This window comes from Cololabis saira, chromosome 20, assembly GCF_033807715.1.
Source record: "Cololabis saira isolate AMF1-May2022 chromosome 20, fColSai1.1, whole genome shotgun sequence".
Lineage (NCBI taxonomy): Eukaryota > Metazoa > Chordata > Actinopteri > Beloniformes > Belonidae > Cololabis > Cololabis saira.
The window spans coordinates 32,201,516-32,213,912 of record NC_084606.1 but is presented as its reverse complement, the minus strand read 5'-3'; the positions used below and the strand labels follow the sequence as shown (position 1 = coordinate 32,213,912).

Sequence of the window (12,397 nt, the reverse complement as noted above, 5' to 3'; positions counted from 1 at the left end):
TTACTGCATGAAGAAACTTTTGTTTAAAGACTTTAGTTGGAAGAATGCGTGGAATGCTGGGGAAAATGGATCATGCATGCACCTTGAATATTGTGACATTCGGCTATGATGTATGTGTAAAATAATATTTTGATTGAATCTGTATCACCCATGAAGACCTCATTTGCTTTGTACATTTTAATAAATAAATAGTAAAAAAAGAAAGAAAAGTATAATAATAAAATATTTGTATATCATTCATGAATTCAATGTGAAAATAGTTTCACCAACTAAGTAGCTTTTATGATCTCACCTTCATGTTTACTTAAATAATTATAAATTACATTACCGTGACATTATACTTGTATCACTTGTATATATACGTGATTTGAAGCAGGAATTCCGGGTCTATAAAACAGGAAAATAAAATAAGTCTTTGTTAGTTCATATTTTGTGTTAAGATGTCCCAGGAACATCAGCAGGGAACCAACTGCTGACTTGATAGTAGCCATGACAACAGCACCATGGAGACTGCAGTGATGAGACTGATGTTGTGGCTTACTCCACTTGACGTCTCTGTAAATGTGGAGAAAAGGAAACAAGGAATAGCTTCAGTAAACTTTATCAGGATATTGTAGATTTTTATATTCTAATATTACAGTAAAATGTACTTACCTGAACCTTCCACAGTTACAGAACTGGTTTCAATGTTGAAGTCTGTGACGATTGGAGCTGCTCTGATCAAAACATTTCCAATTTGAACGTTACTAGGAACAGATGCTGATGCAAAACGAAGGTCCATGTTGTTGATGATTGATCCATTGCTGCAAAAGTGATGAACATCTTTATTAGTACAAATTTATTTTCAGCATTATTTAAATCTTATGAACAAACTGTAAATAAGTTACCTGAATGAAATAATGGTCAAAGAGCGGAATGAAGAAGAATCTCTTTCAAAGTATGGTTTCAGCTGCAGAAACACAAGTAAAATATCTATAAGTGTATGTTTCATTTCAAAGGTTTCAGTTCTTGAATGTCGTTTTTGAGATCATTTGTAAAACCCAGTCAGGAGTTTCTAGAACCGAAGCACGTATAATATCTATATTTGTCACACCACCATTTTACACTGCAAGAAACCACAGATCTGTGGAAGCTCAATGTTTATCAGCAAATCCTTTGTCAGCAGTTGTAACTTATACATAAACTTTCTGAAACAGAGCCAGACAAGTGCTCTGAGATGCCACCATATGTATTTTGAAGAGTTGACTTAAAAGTCTAAATTACAAGGGTCTGTACGATGCTCTATTAACAGGAGCTGATTCTAATCACCCTAAGAACCATTCCCAGCAGTGTATTGATACTCAGCACAGAGAGGAGTAATATTGCTCTTTTAGCTGTTAATTCACAGCTCAAATGTCAAATTTACAAGAAATGCGAAGCAATAAGTAGCTAAAGTAACGAACATCATAAACACCATAGACTACAAATATACAAGATATAGAGGCATCTGAAATGAGATTCCTCTGTAGCATGGCTGAGGTCTCCTAGATACAAGATGAGAAGTTAAACCATAAGGAAGAGATGCAGAGTAGAGTTACTGATCCTCCACATCATGCTTTGAGCATCTGGTTAGCATAGCTCGGTAGATAGGTGGGAATGCCTTCTTCATGAAGATCTAGAGGAGGGGTCCATAGAGAGGCCAGTCTGGTCCTGCTTAGGCAGCCATCCCCAACCCAATCTCAGATGAGTTAAATTTAAAGGATGAATGGATGGATGTGTCGATAAATGGATTTTAGAAATACTTTTTGAATATGTAAATTTTTGCTATAAAGATGGACATTTCAATGTGAGGGTTAATTAAAATAAACTTGCTTTAGGATCAAGCCCTATACTGATCAGCAAAGGACCTGCTTTTTTTTTTTCCGTATAAAAGATCACATGGACAAGCCAGCCCAATGTAGCACTTTGTTCTTATGTTGCATGACCATGGATCTTAAATGACTGCAAAACAAGTCTCAATTTGGAAGTTAGGTGGTGGTGTGAAATATATAGGAATACCATAATACAATTACATTTGTATGATATTATATAATTAATGAATAACTTAATAAATCATACATTTTTTTTATAATTCAACTTAAAAAAAGCTCCTGCTCTTTGAAAGGGGCGGGACCCTCCACTACTCTGGAGTTGCCCAGGGTGAGAGGCGGCGAGCTGATGTGGGCTTGTTTATAGCCCCCCAGCTCAGTCGCCATGTGTTGGAGTTCACCCCGGTGAACGAGAGGGTCGCTTCCCTGTACCTTCGGGTCGGGAAAGGGTCTCTCACTGTTGTTTGTGCCTACGGGCCGAACAGCAGTGCGGAGTACCCGGCCTTCTTGGGGTCCCTGGGAGGGGTACTGGATAGTGCTCCAACCGGGGACTCCACTGTTCTACTGGGGGACTTCAACGCTTACGTGGGCAATGACAGTGATACCTGGAGAGGCGTGATTGGGAGGAATGGCCTCCCCGATCTCAACCCGAGCGGTGCTTTGTTGTTGGACTTCTGTGCTAGCCACGGTTTGTCCATAATGAACACCATGTTCAAGCATAAGGGTGTCCATCAGTGCACGTGGCACCGGGACACCCTAGGCCGGAGGTCAATGATCGACTTTGTCATTTCATCTGACCTTCGGCCACATGTCTTGGACATTCGGGTGAAGAGAGGGCTGAGCTGTCAACTGATCACCACCTGGTGGTGAGTTGGATGCACTGGCGGAGGAGGAAGTTGGACAGACCGGGCAGACCCAAACGGATTGTGAGGGTCTGTGAGGAACCTCTGGCTGAGCCCTCTGTCAGGGACGTCTTCAACTCTCACCTCAGAGAGAACTTCTCTTGGATCCCGGGGGAGACGAGGGACATTGAGTCAGAGAGGACCATGTTCTCTGCCTCCATTGTCGACGCGACGGCTCGAATTTGTGGACGCATGGTCTCCGGTGCCTGTCGTGGCGGCAATCCTAGAACCCGGTGGTGGACACCGGAAGTAAAGGATGCCGTCAGACTGAAGAAGGAGTCCTACCGGGCTATGTTGGCCTGTGGGACTCCTGACGCAGTAGATGGGTACCGGCAGGCCAAGCAAGCCGCAGCTCGGGCAGTCCTTGAGGCAAAAACCCGGGTCTGGGAGGAGTTCGTTGAGGCCATGGAGGAAGACTTTCGGTCGGCCTTGAGGAAATTCTGGCGGACCGTTCAACGCCTCAGAAGGGGGAAGCAGTACTCTGCCGGCACCATTTACGGTGGGGAGGGTGGGGAGCTGTTGACCTCGACTGGGAACATCGTCGGACGGTGGAAGGAATACTTCGAGGATCTCCTCAATCCAACTAACATGCTTTCAATTGAGGAAGCAGAGAGTGTGAACTCGGGGATGTGCTCATCCATCACCCAAGCCGATCTCACTGGTTTGTAAGCTCCTCAGTGGCACCGGGGGTGGATGAGATTCGAGTACCTCAAGTCTCTGGATGTCATAGGGCTGTCTTGGTTGACACGCCTCTGCAACATTGCATGGAGGAAGGGGACAATGCCGCTGGAGTGGCAAACCGGGGTGGTGGTCCCTCTTTTTAAAAAGGGGGACCGGAGAGTGTGTTCCAACTATAGGGTGATCACACTTCTCAGCCTCCCCGGGAAAGTCTACGCCAGGGTACTGGAGAGGAGAATACGGCCGATAGTTGAACCTCGGATTCAGGAAGAACAATGCGGTTTTTGTCCCGGCCGTGGAACACTGGACCAGCTCTACACCCTCCGCAGGGTGCTCGAGGGTTCATGGGAATTTGCCCAACCAGTCTACATGTGTTTTGTGGATCTGGAGAAGGCATTTGACCGTGTCCCTCGTGCCGTTTTGTGGGGGGTGCTGAGTGAGTATGGAGTCCGGGGCCCTCTACTAAGGGCTGTCCAGTCTCTGTATGATCGAAGCAGGAGTTTGGTTTGCATTGCCGGCAGTAAGTCAGACTTGTTCCCAGTGCATGTTGGACTCCGGCAGGGCTGCCCTTTGTCACCGGTCCTGTTCATAATTTTTATGGACAGGATTTCTAGGCGCAGCCAGGGGCCGGAGGGGATCCGGTTTGGGAACCTCAGGATTTCATCTCTGCTTTTTGCAGATGATGTTGTCCTGTTGGCTTCATCAGACCGGGACCTCCAGCATGTGCTAGGGCGGTTTGCGGCCGAGTGCGACGCGGCAGGGATGAGAATCAGCACCTCCAAGACCGAGGCCATGGTTCTCCATCGGGAAAGGGTGGCATGCCTTCTCCGGGTGGGTGTAGAAGTCCTGCCTCAGGTGGAGGAGTTCAAGTATCTCGGGATCTTGTTCACGAGTGAGGGAACGATAGAGTGGGAGATTGACAGACGGATCGGTGCAGCGTCCGCAGCTCGGTGTACCGGACCGTCGTGGTGAAGAAGGAGCTGAGCCGAAAGGCGAAGCTGTCGATTTACCGGTCAATCTACACACCTACCCTCACCTATGGTCATGAACTTTGGGTAGTGACCGAAAGGACAAGATCGCGGATACAAGCGGCCGAGAGGAGTCAGCTGAGGTGGCTTGGGCATCTGTATCGGATGCCTCCTGGACGCCTGTCTAGGGAGGTGTTCCAGGCATGTCCCTCCGGGAGGAGACCCCGGGACACTTGGCTGGCCTGGGAACACCTCGGACTCCCCTCGGAAGAGCTGGAGGAAGTGTCTGGGGTGAAGGAAGTCTGGGCATCCCTGTTGAGACTGCTGCCTCTGCGAGCCGGTTCCAGATAAGCGGCGGAAAATGGATGGATGGATGGATGGATGGATAGATGGAACTTAAAAAAAGACTTACTGTTGACTCTATTAATGCAGCTCGGTTTTTGAAAGCCGTGGATGAGGCATCCAGCAGATCAGTTGTGAATGTCTCTCCCAAAGATCTAAAAGTCACCCGCCTCACGACTGTTGACTCTGCAGTTGTAGTGGTCGTTGTTGTTGCTGCAGTAGAAGGCGTTGTGGTTGTAGCATTGGTTGGAACTTCTGGAGATGCAGTTGTCGAATTTGTCTTGGGTGTTTCTGACACAAAAAAACACACAAAAACAAGTTTAAAAAGTTTGAAAAATATGAATATATTAATACTCAACTCGAGATATTTGATGTCTGGCCATATATATATATATATATATATATATATATATATATATATATATATATATATATATATATATATATATATATATATATATATATATATATATATATATATATATATATATATATATATATATATATAAATAATGTATTAGCTAACTGGCATTATTAATTGAATGAGAGACACACTCTTCATGATTGTATGTTGTGACATGTTTGAGCACTGTTTTCTTACTTATTATTGCAATGGAGTCTGACACGATCGTGACGTTGAAGTTCACAGTGGAATTAACTGCACCCTCTTTTACAGTTTCTGCAACAACACTGTTCTCTGGGAGTTCCTTAACTGGTGTGGTTTTATCGAACTCAACTCCGACCTCAGCTTCAGTATTCTCCAATCGTGTACTGCTTACAGCTGATCTGAAAAAAGGAATAAATAATTCACATTAGAAATCATATATTCCAAAGTAAAATTCTAAACATGTGTTATGTAATGTCCAAAAAAGTTTGTATGGTCATATTAGAAACAGAGCAAAAAAAAAGAAAGACATAGAGTGACGATTACTGTAAATGTAAAACCTTACCTAAATGCAATTACAAAACTGCGGATGAAGAGAGAGCCAAATTTAGCTCTGTAGATGAAGTCGTACTGTAATAAAAGTTCAAACGGGGAAAAAATTCAGTTTCGATTTCGATTTGATATAATTTCTCAAAAGTGTATATTTAATAAAATTGAAAGAAAGCTTTTTAAAAATCATACTCACGAATGATATGACTTTTTTTTGAAGATTCTTAAATCTGTTGCTGTTTTTATCTTCAAGTTCGACATTAAAGGGTTCTTCCAAAACTACTGACACAACATACGTGGGAACAACAGCTTCGATTGTGGATGTAATACTGGTCAAAGTTGTTAAGGAAGTTGTTGGAGTTGTTGTCGTTGCATTGACTGTAGCTGTTGTTGGAACTTCTGTGGTTCCTGGTGGAACAACTATATTGGTTGCTGAAGAGACTGTAGAACTTAGAATGATTCTTTCTGTAGTTGGAGCAACTCTTGCAGTTGTTGGAGCAATTGTTGTTGCTATTGGAACAGTGGTTGTTGTTTTTGAAGCAATTATAGCTGTTGAGGAGGCAGATATGGCTGGTGTTTGAGCAGCTGTGGTAGGTGTTGTAGGGGTTGTGGCAGATTTTGGAGGATCTCCGGTAATTGCTGGAGAACCTCTGGTTGTTGTTTGAACAGTTGTAGCTGTGATTGTTCTTGGTACAACTGTGGTAATTATTGGAGCAGCTGTGGTTGTAGTTGGAGCTGCTGTGGTTGTCGTTGGTGCAAATGTAGTTGCAGTTGGAGCGACTGTGGTAGTTGTTGGAGCAACTTTTGTAGTTGTTGGAGTGGCTGTGGTTGTAGTTGGAGTGGCTGTTGATGCAACCGTGGTTGTAGTTGGAGCCACTGTAGTTGTTGTTTGAGCAGCTGTTGTTGTTGTTAGAGCAACTGTTGTAGTTGTTGGAGCTGCTGTGGTTGACGTTGGTGCAAATGTAGTGGCAGTTGGAGCGACTGTGGTAGTTGTTGGAACAGCTGTGGTTGTAGTTGGAGCAGCTGTGGTTGTTGTTGGAGCAGCTGTTGTTGATGCAACCGTGGTTGTAGTTGGTGCAACTGTAGTTGTTAGTGCAGCTGTGATTGTGGTTGGAGCAGCTGTGGTTGTTGTTGGAACAGCTGTCGTTGTAGTTGGACCAACTGTGGTAGTTGTTGGAGCAGCTGTGGTAGTTGTTGGAGCAGCTGTGGTAGTTGTTGGAGCTGCTGTGGTTGTAGTTGGAGCTGCTGTGGTTGTCGTTGGTGCAAATGTAGTTGCAGTTGGAGCGACTGTGGTAGTTGTTGGAGCAACTGTTGTAGTTGTTGGAGTGGCTGATGTTGTAGTTGGAGCGGCTGTTGAGGCAACCGTGGTTGTAGTTGGAGCAGCTGTAGTTGTTGTTGGAGCGGCTGTGGTAGTTGTTGGAGCAACTGTGGTTGTAGTTGGAGCAGCTGTGGTTGTTGTTGGAGCTGCTGTTGTAGTTGTTGGAGTGGCTGTGGTTGTAGTTGGAGTGGCTGTTGATGCAACCGTGGTTGTAGTTGGAGCCACTGTAGTTGTTGTTTGAGCAGCTGTTGTTGTAGTGGGACCAACTGTTGTAGTTGTTGGACCAGCTGTGGTTGTTGTTGGAGCAACTGTGGTTGTTGTTGGAGCAGCTGTTGTTGATGCAACCGTGGTTGTAGTTGGTGCAACTGTAGTTGTTAGTGCAGCTGTGATTGTGGTTGGAGCAGCTGTGGTTGTGGTTGGAACAGCTGTCGTTGTAGTTGGACCAACTGTTGTAGTTGTTGGAGCAGCTGTGGTAGTTGTTGGAGCAGCTGTGGTTGTTGTTGGGACAGCTGTGGTAGTTGTTGGAGCAACTGTGGTTGTTGTTGGAGCGGCTGTTGTAGTTGTCGGAGTAGCTGTAGTTGTAGTTGGAGCAGCTGTAGTTGTAGTTGGAGCCACTGTGGTAGTTGTTGGAGCAGCTGTGGTTGTGGTTGGAGCAACTGTGGTTGTTGTAGTTGGTGCAACAGTAGTTGTAGTCGGACTAACTGTTGTAGTTGTTGGAGCAACTGTGGTTGTAGTTGGAGCAACTGTTGTTGTCGGAGCGGCTGTGGTAGTTGTTGGAGCAGCTGTGGTTGTGGTTGGAGCAACTGTGGTTGTTGTAGTTGGTGCAACAGTAATTGTAGTCGGACTAACTGTTGTAGTTGTCGGAGCAACTGTGGTTGTAGTTGGAGCAACTGTTGTTGTCGGAGCGGCTGTGGTAGTTGTTGGAGCGACTGTGGTTGTTGTTGGAGCAACTGTGGTCATTGTTGGAGCAACTGTTGTTGTCGGAGCGGCTGTGGTAGTTGTTGGAGCAGCTGTGGTTGTGGTTGGAGCAACTGTGGTTGTTGTAGTTGGTGCAACAGTAGTTGTAGTCGGACTAACTGTTGTAGTTGTCGGAGCAACTGTGGTTGTAGTTGGAGCAACTGTTGTTGTCGGAGCGGCTGTGGTAGTTGTTGGAGCGACTGTGGGTGTCGTTGCAGCCTTTGTGGTTGTCGTTTCACTAATGGTAATTGTTGTTGCAGCTTGAGTTGTTGAAGCAGTTGTGCTTGTGTTTGTCATTCCAATAGCTGTGTTGATAAGTGACATTTGTTTCAGTAGTTTTCATTTTTAAGTATTTTCATGCAATACATTCTTTTTTCTTTTTTTTTTTTTTTACAAATTCAACTTTGTCACTTTCCTTTCAGTTTTTAAAATCTAATTCCAGTGTCTCTCTTCTTACCTGTAAGTATCAGCACTGTGAAGAAAATCTTTTCATGTCCCATTGTCTTTTTCCTCTTTTCCTGCAAAAAGGCAGAACATCCCAATCAGAAACAACACATAATACACTTTTTTAAAGTATTAAAGCATTTGTGTGTGTGTGTGTGTGTGTGTGTGTGTGTGTGTGTGTGTGTGTGTGTGTGTGTGTGTGTGTGTGTGTGTGTGTGTGTGTGTGTGTGTGTGTGTGTGTGTGTGTGTGTGTGTGTGATAATCCTATCAAAGCTCCACCTGAAGTGTGTCTATAGTGGGGGAGGGGGGCAGGGAGGGGGAGCAACCCCGCCACCCGCGAGACCAGAGGCCGACAAGAAAGAACCCGGAACCCAGGCCACCAGCAACCCCATAGAGGGGAGAAGAGGGCGGGAGGCAACCCACTGCCAGCGAATTTTGACTGCGTTTACAATTTTGACTGCATGTAAACGTAGTCATTGACTACGTTTACAGTCATTGACTACGTTTACAGTCATTGACTACGTTTACAGTCATTGACTACGTTTACAGTCAGTGACTACGTTTACATGCAGTCAAAATTCGGGTTATTGCTAATATTCCGGTTACTGAAACATTCGGAATATTCAATTTACATGCATGAGCAAACAGGGTTATCCCTGTATACATGGTAATTAATCATTCGGGATATCTCGATCAAACCAGCGACGCGCGGAGAACGTGATGACGCAATTCCCGTCATTTCCGCTTCTTCTTCCTGTATCCAAATTCAAAACAAATGCTGCTTTGCGCAACTTTTTGCTCACCTTCTTGTAAATCTCGCTATCCCCGTACTTTCTACTGTCTACAAATGCCAAAACGTTCATATCCTTCATTACATTTATGAAGTGATTAGTCTCCTCCTCACTCCAAAAGTGTGGCGTGGTCTTGCGTTTCGCCGTGTTTATAAGAACTTCCTGCACTCAAAAGACCGGGATTCCTTGCGAACAGAGCATGCGCAGAAAACAAATTCATGTTCCGTTTGATGGGGATATTCCGTTTGGCGTTTACATGACCGAATATTCGGGTTTTAAATGAGTAACCCAGGGGTCATATTCCGGTTTTCAAAAACCTGAATATTCGGGTTTTTAAAAACGCGAATATGAGCAAATTCGGGTTATTCAAAGGGGTTATTGGTGTTTACATGGCCGTGCAAATTCGGGTTATTGCCAATATTCTGGTTTTAAAAGAATCAATGACTCAGGCCCCTGGAATCCTGTTTTACTGAAACAGTATTTGTGAAGTTGTGGACTCAAGCTCTCATTATTTTGTGTGGTTCTCATTTAGAATTTTGTATAAAGCATTTCTGCTCTGTAACAACTATTGTACTATTGATTCTCAGCAACACGGCTTTGTCATTCTTCTGAGAAGTAGGTTTGGCCCTTTTGCCTGCAATGGTAATTACTGTACATTTCAATCTAGTCTAGCCACTCCCAAGTCTTTATTTCTTGAGTGTTTTCATTTCAGTGTCACTCCAATATTTTAGACACCTACTTGTTAAAAATATATTTACACAGAGGTATTTCAGCTATTTTTTTCGTCAACATTTCCATCTTATAAAGTGATACTAACAAGATTTAAATATTTTTATATGTAAGTGTAATTATGTTTTCTGTTATAACAGGAGCTACTTACTGTGTTATAATCTCTAAACAATAAAACTATGTTATGTATAGTTTACAAGCATACCTCACAAACTTTTGGCTACGCTCAGTCTTTTGAAAGCTGCAGGTGTGTCCAAACTTGACACGTACTGTACTGTGCTATAAACAGAACAGTTTCACTGCAATTTCAACCTTATGATCATAATTTTAAAAAAGGAAAATCATTATTTGTACCTTAATTGTTAATGTTTTTCTTCATTCATCGATGGACAGGAAATGAATCGCATCTTTGTTTATTTAAACATTTATTAACTAAAGGAAAAATATTATAATTATTATAATTAATTATATTGTGTACATATATACACACGCATACATATACACTCAACGGCCACTTTACTAGGCACACCCAAAGATTGCTGTTGTGGGGCGCATTGACTTTGACTACCCAGCTTCGTACCGGACCACAATTCAAGTGAAAAATGCCACAAACTCAACATGAGCAACACTCCAGCACAAACAAGGTAAGTAACAGGGTACTCACACGTTTTTCAAGGAACAGTTCAAGATACAATGAAAAGTAATTGTTTTCCCCCTTTCTTTCTAAAGAGCTAGAAAATAATTTGAACAACAAAAACATCGTCTAAATGGCCTGTGTGTAATATGAAAAACTTATAATTTAGGCTTTTCCCTTCATAAGTTCCCACAGCAGATAATTTATTTCCACCTTACCCTGTATTTAACATCGTCCCCTGTTACACAACCCAAATGCATGTTGTTTTTTTTAAAACATCCAGAAATTTGTTTATTGGGGTTCCTCTCTTTTCTCTGCCTGGCGGCACCATCTCTGATATTCTTCTGCCCATATATTTCACTATCCCCGTGAGACTAAGCAACCCTGTAGGAACAATTTAAAGTTATCTAAAGTGGTATGACTCAGTTAACTTTGAAACTCAAGTTGAACTGATTAACATTGCCAGTTGAATTGCTGGTGTCACTTCTCAGTTTCACTGTTTTGGTAGATACTGCGCTCTGCCTCTGTACAGGAAAATATCCCCCACACCATTACACCACCACCAGCAGCAGCCTGATTGTGATACAAGGCAGGATGGATCCATGCCTTCATGTTGTTGACTCCAAATTCTGACCCCACCATCCGAATGTCGCAGCAGAAATTGAGACTCATCAGACCAGGCAATGTTTTTCTAATCTTCTGTTGTCCAATTTTTGTGATTCTGTGCGAATTGTAGTCTGAGTTTCCTGTTTTCAGCTGACAGGAGTGGCACGGTGTGGTCTTCTGCTGCTGTAGCCCACGTCAACGTGTTGTGCGTTCAGAGATGCTCTTCTGCATACCTCGGTTGTTATTTGAGTTACTGTTGCTTTTCTATCAGCTTGAACCAATCTGGCCGTTCTCCCCTAACGTCTGGCATCAACAAGGCATTTGCGCCCACAGAACTGCCGCTCACTGGATATTTTCTCTTTTCGGACCGTTCTCTGTAAACCTTAGAGATGGTTGTGCATGAAAATCCCAGCAGATCAGCAGTTTCTGAAATACTCAGACCAGCCGGTCTGGCACCAACAACTATGCCACGTTCAAAGTCACTTAAATCACCTTTCTCCCGCATTCTGATGCTGGTTTGAACTGCAGCAGATCATTGAACAATGTCTACATGCCTAAACGCATTGAGTTGCTGCCATGTGATTGGCTAATTAAAATTTTGGACATGTTTACCTAATAAAGTGCCAGTGAGTGTATATGTATGTATTTATTTAAATACAGTATATATATATTTACATATACATACATATAATATGACAGATGCTCATCATGTACTACATGTACCTCTCTTTTCTTTAAATTAAACTTTCAATAAGCATGCAAATAATCTGTACCTAACAGTAACAACTATTGAAAATGTGATCAGAGAATTTTAATTTAATTAAATGTTCTTCTATTATATGCTCATTTTAAGTTTAATGCCAGCAAAACACATTCATGTTGTACATTTCCCTCGCTTTAGGGAACCAGGATTGTTGAAATTGTAAACCAAAAAATATAGTAATACAATCTGACAATGAAATATGCATAGTATTAATAACAATAACAATATTCATTGCCTATAGTTATAAAACATGGACTCAGATATTTACTCACCCAAAGCTATGTAAAGTTCAGAAGTTCCTTAAACACTGTCCCGCTGTTTCCTTAACTTTTGCTCGGGCATCTCATTGGTGGATGTTATATATTTGCTTCATGATAGAAGGGTGTGACGAGATTCAAGAATTTTTTGGAAGTAGGTGGAGGCGTCTGTCTACGAAGTTGAAATAGAGCAAGACAAAAGAATCTGCCCAAGGAGCGACTCAGCC

General features: G+C 42.9%; 1 protein-coding gene across 1 annotated transcript; it reads right to left on the bottom strand.

Moving 5' to 3' along the window:
• Positions 1 to 438: 438 nt before the first annotated feature.
• On the bottom strand, positions 439 to 10,776 carry LOC133420501 (putative uncharacterized protein DDB_G0282133). Its single transcript, XM_061710195.1, has 7 exons — positions 10,763 to 10,776; positions 6,002 to 6,451; positions 5,339 to 5,523; positions 4,808 to 5,028; positions 888 to 949; positions 655 to 803; positions 439 to 555 (listed from the first exon to the last, which is right to left on the bottom strand). The coding sequence occupies exons 1-7, from the start codon at positions 10,774 to 10,776 to the stop codon at positions 455 to 457; spliced, it is 1,182 nt and encodes a 393-aa protein (XP_061566179.1). The 3' UTR covers positions 439 to 454.
• Between the last annotated feature and the right edge of the window lie 1,621 nt (positions 10,777 to 12,397).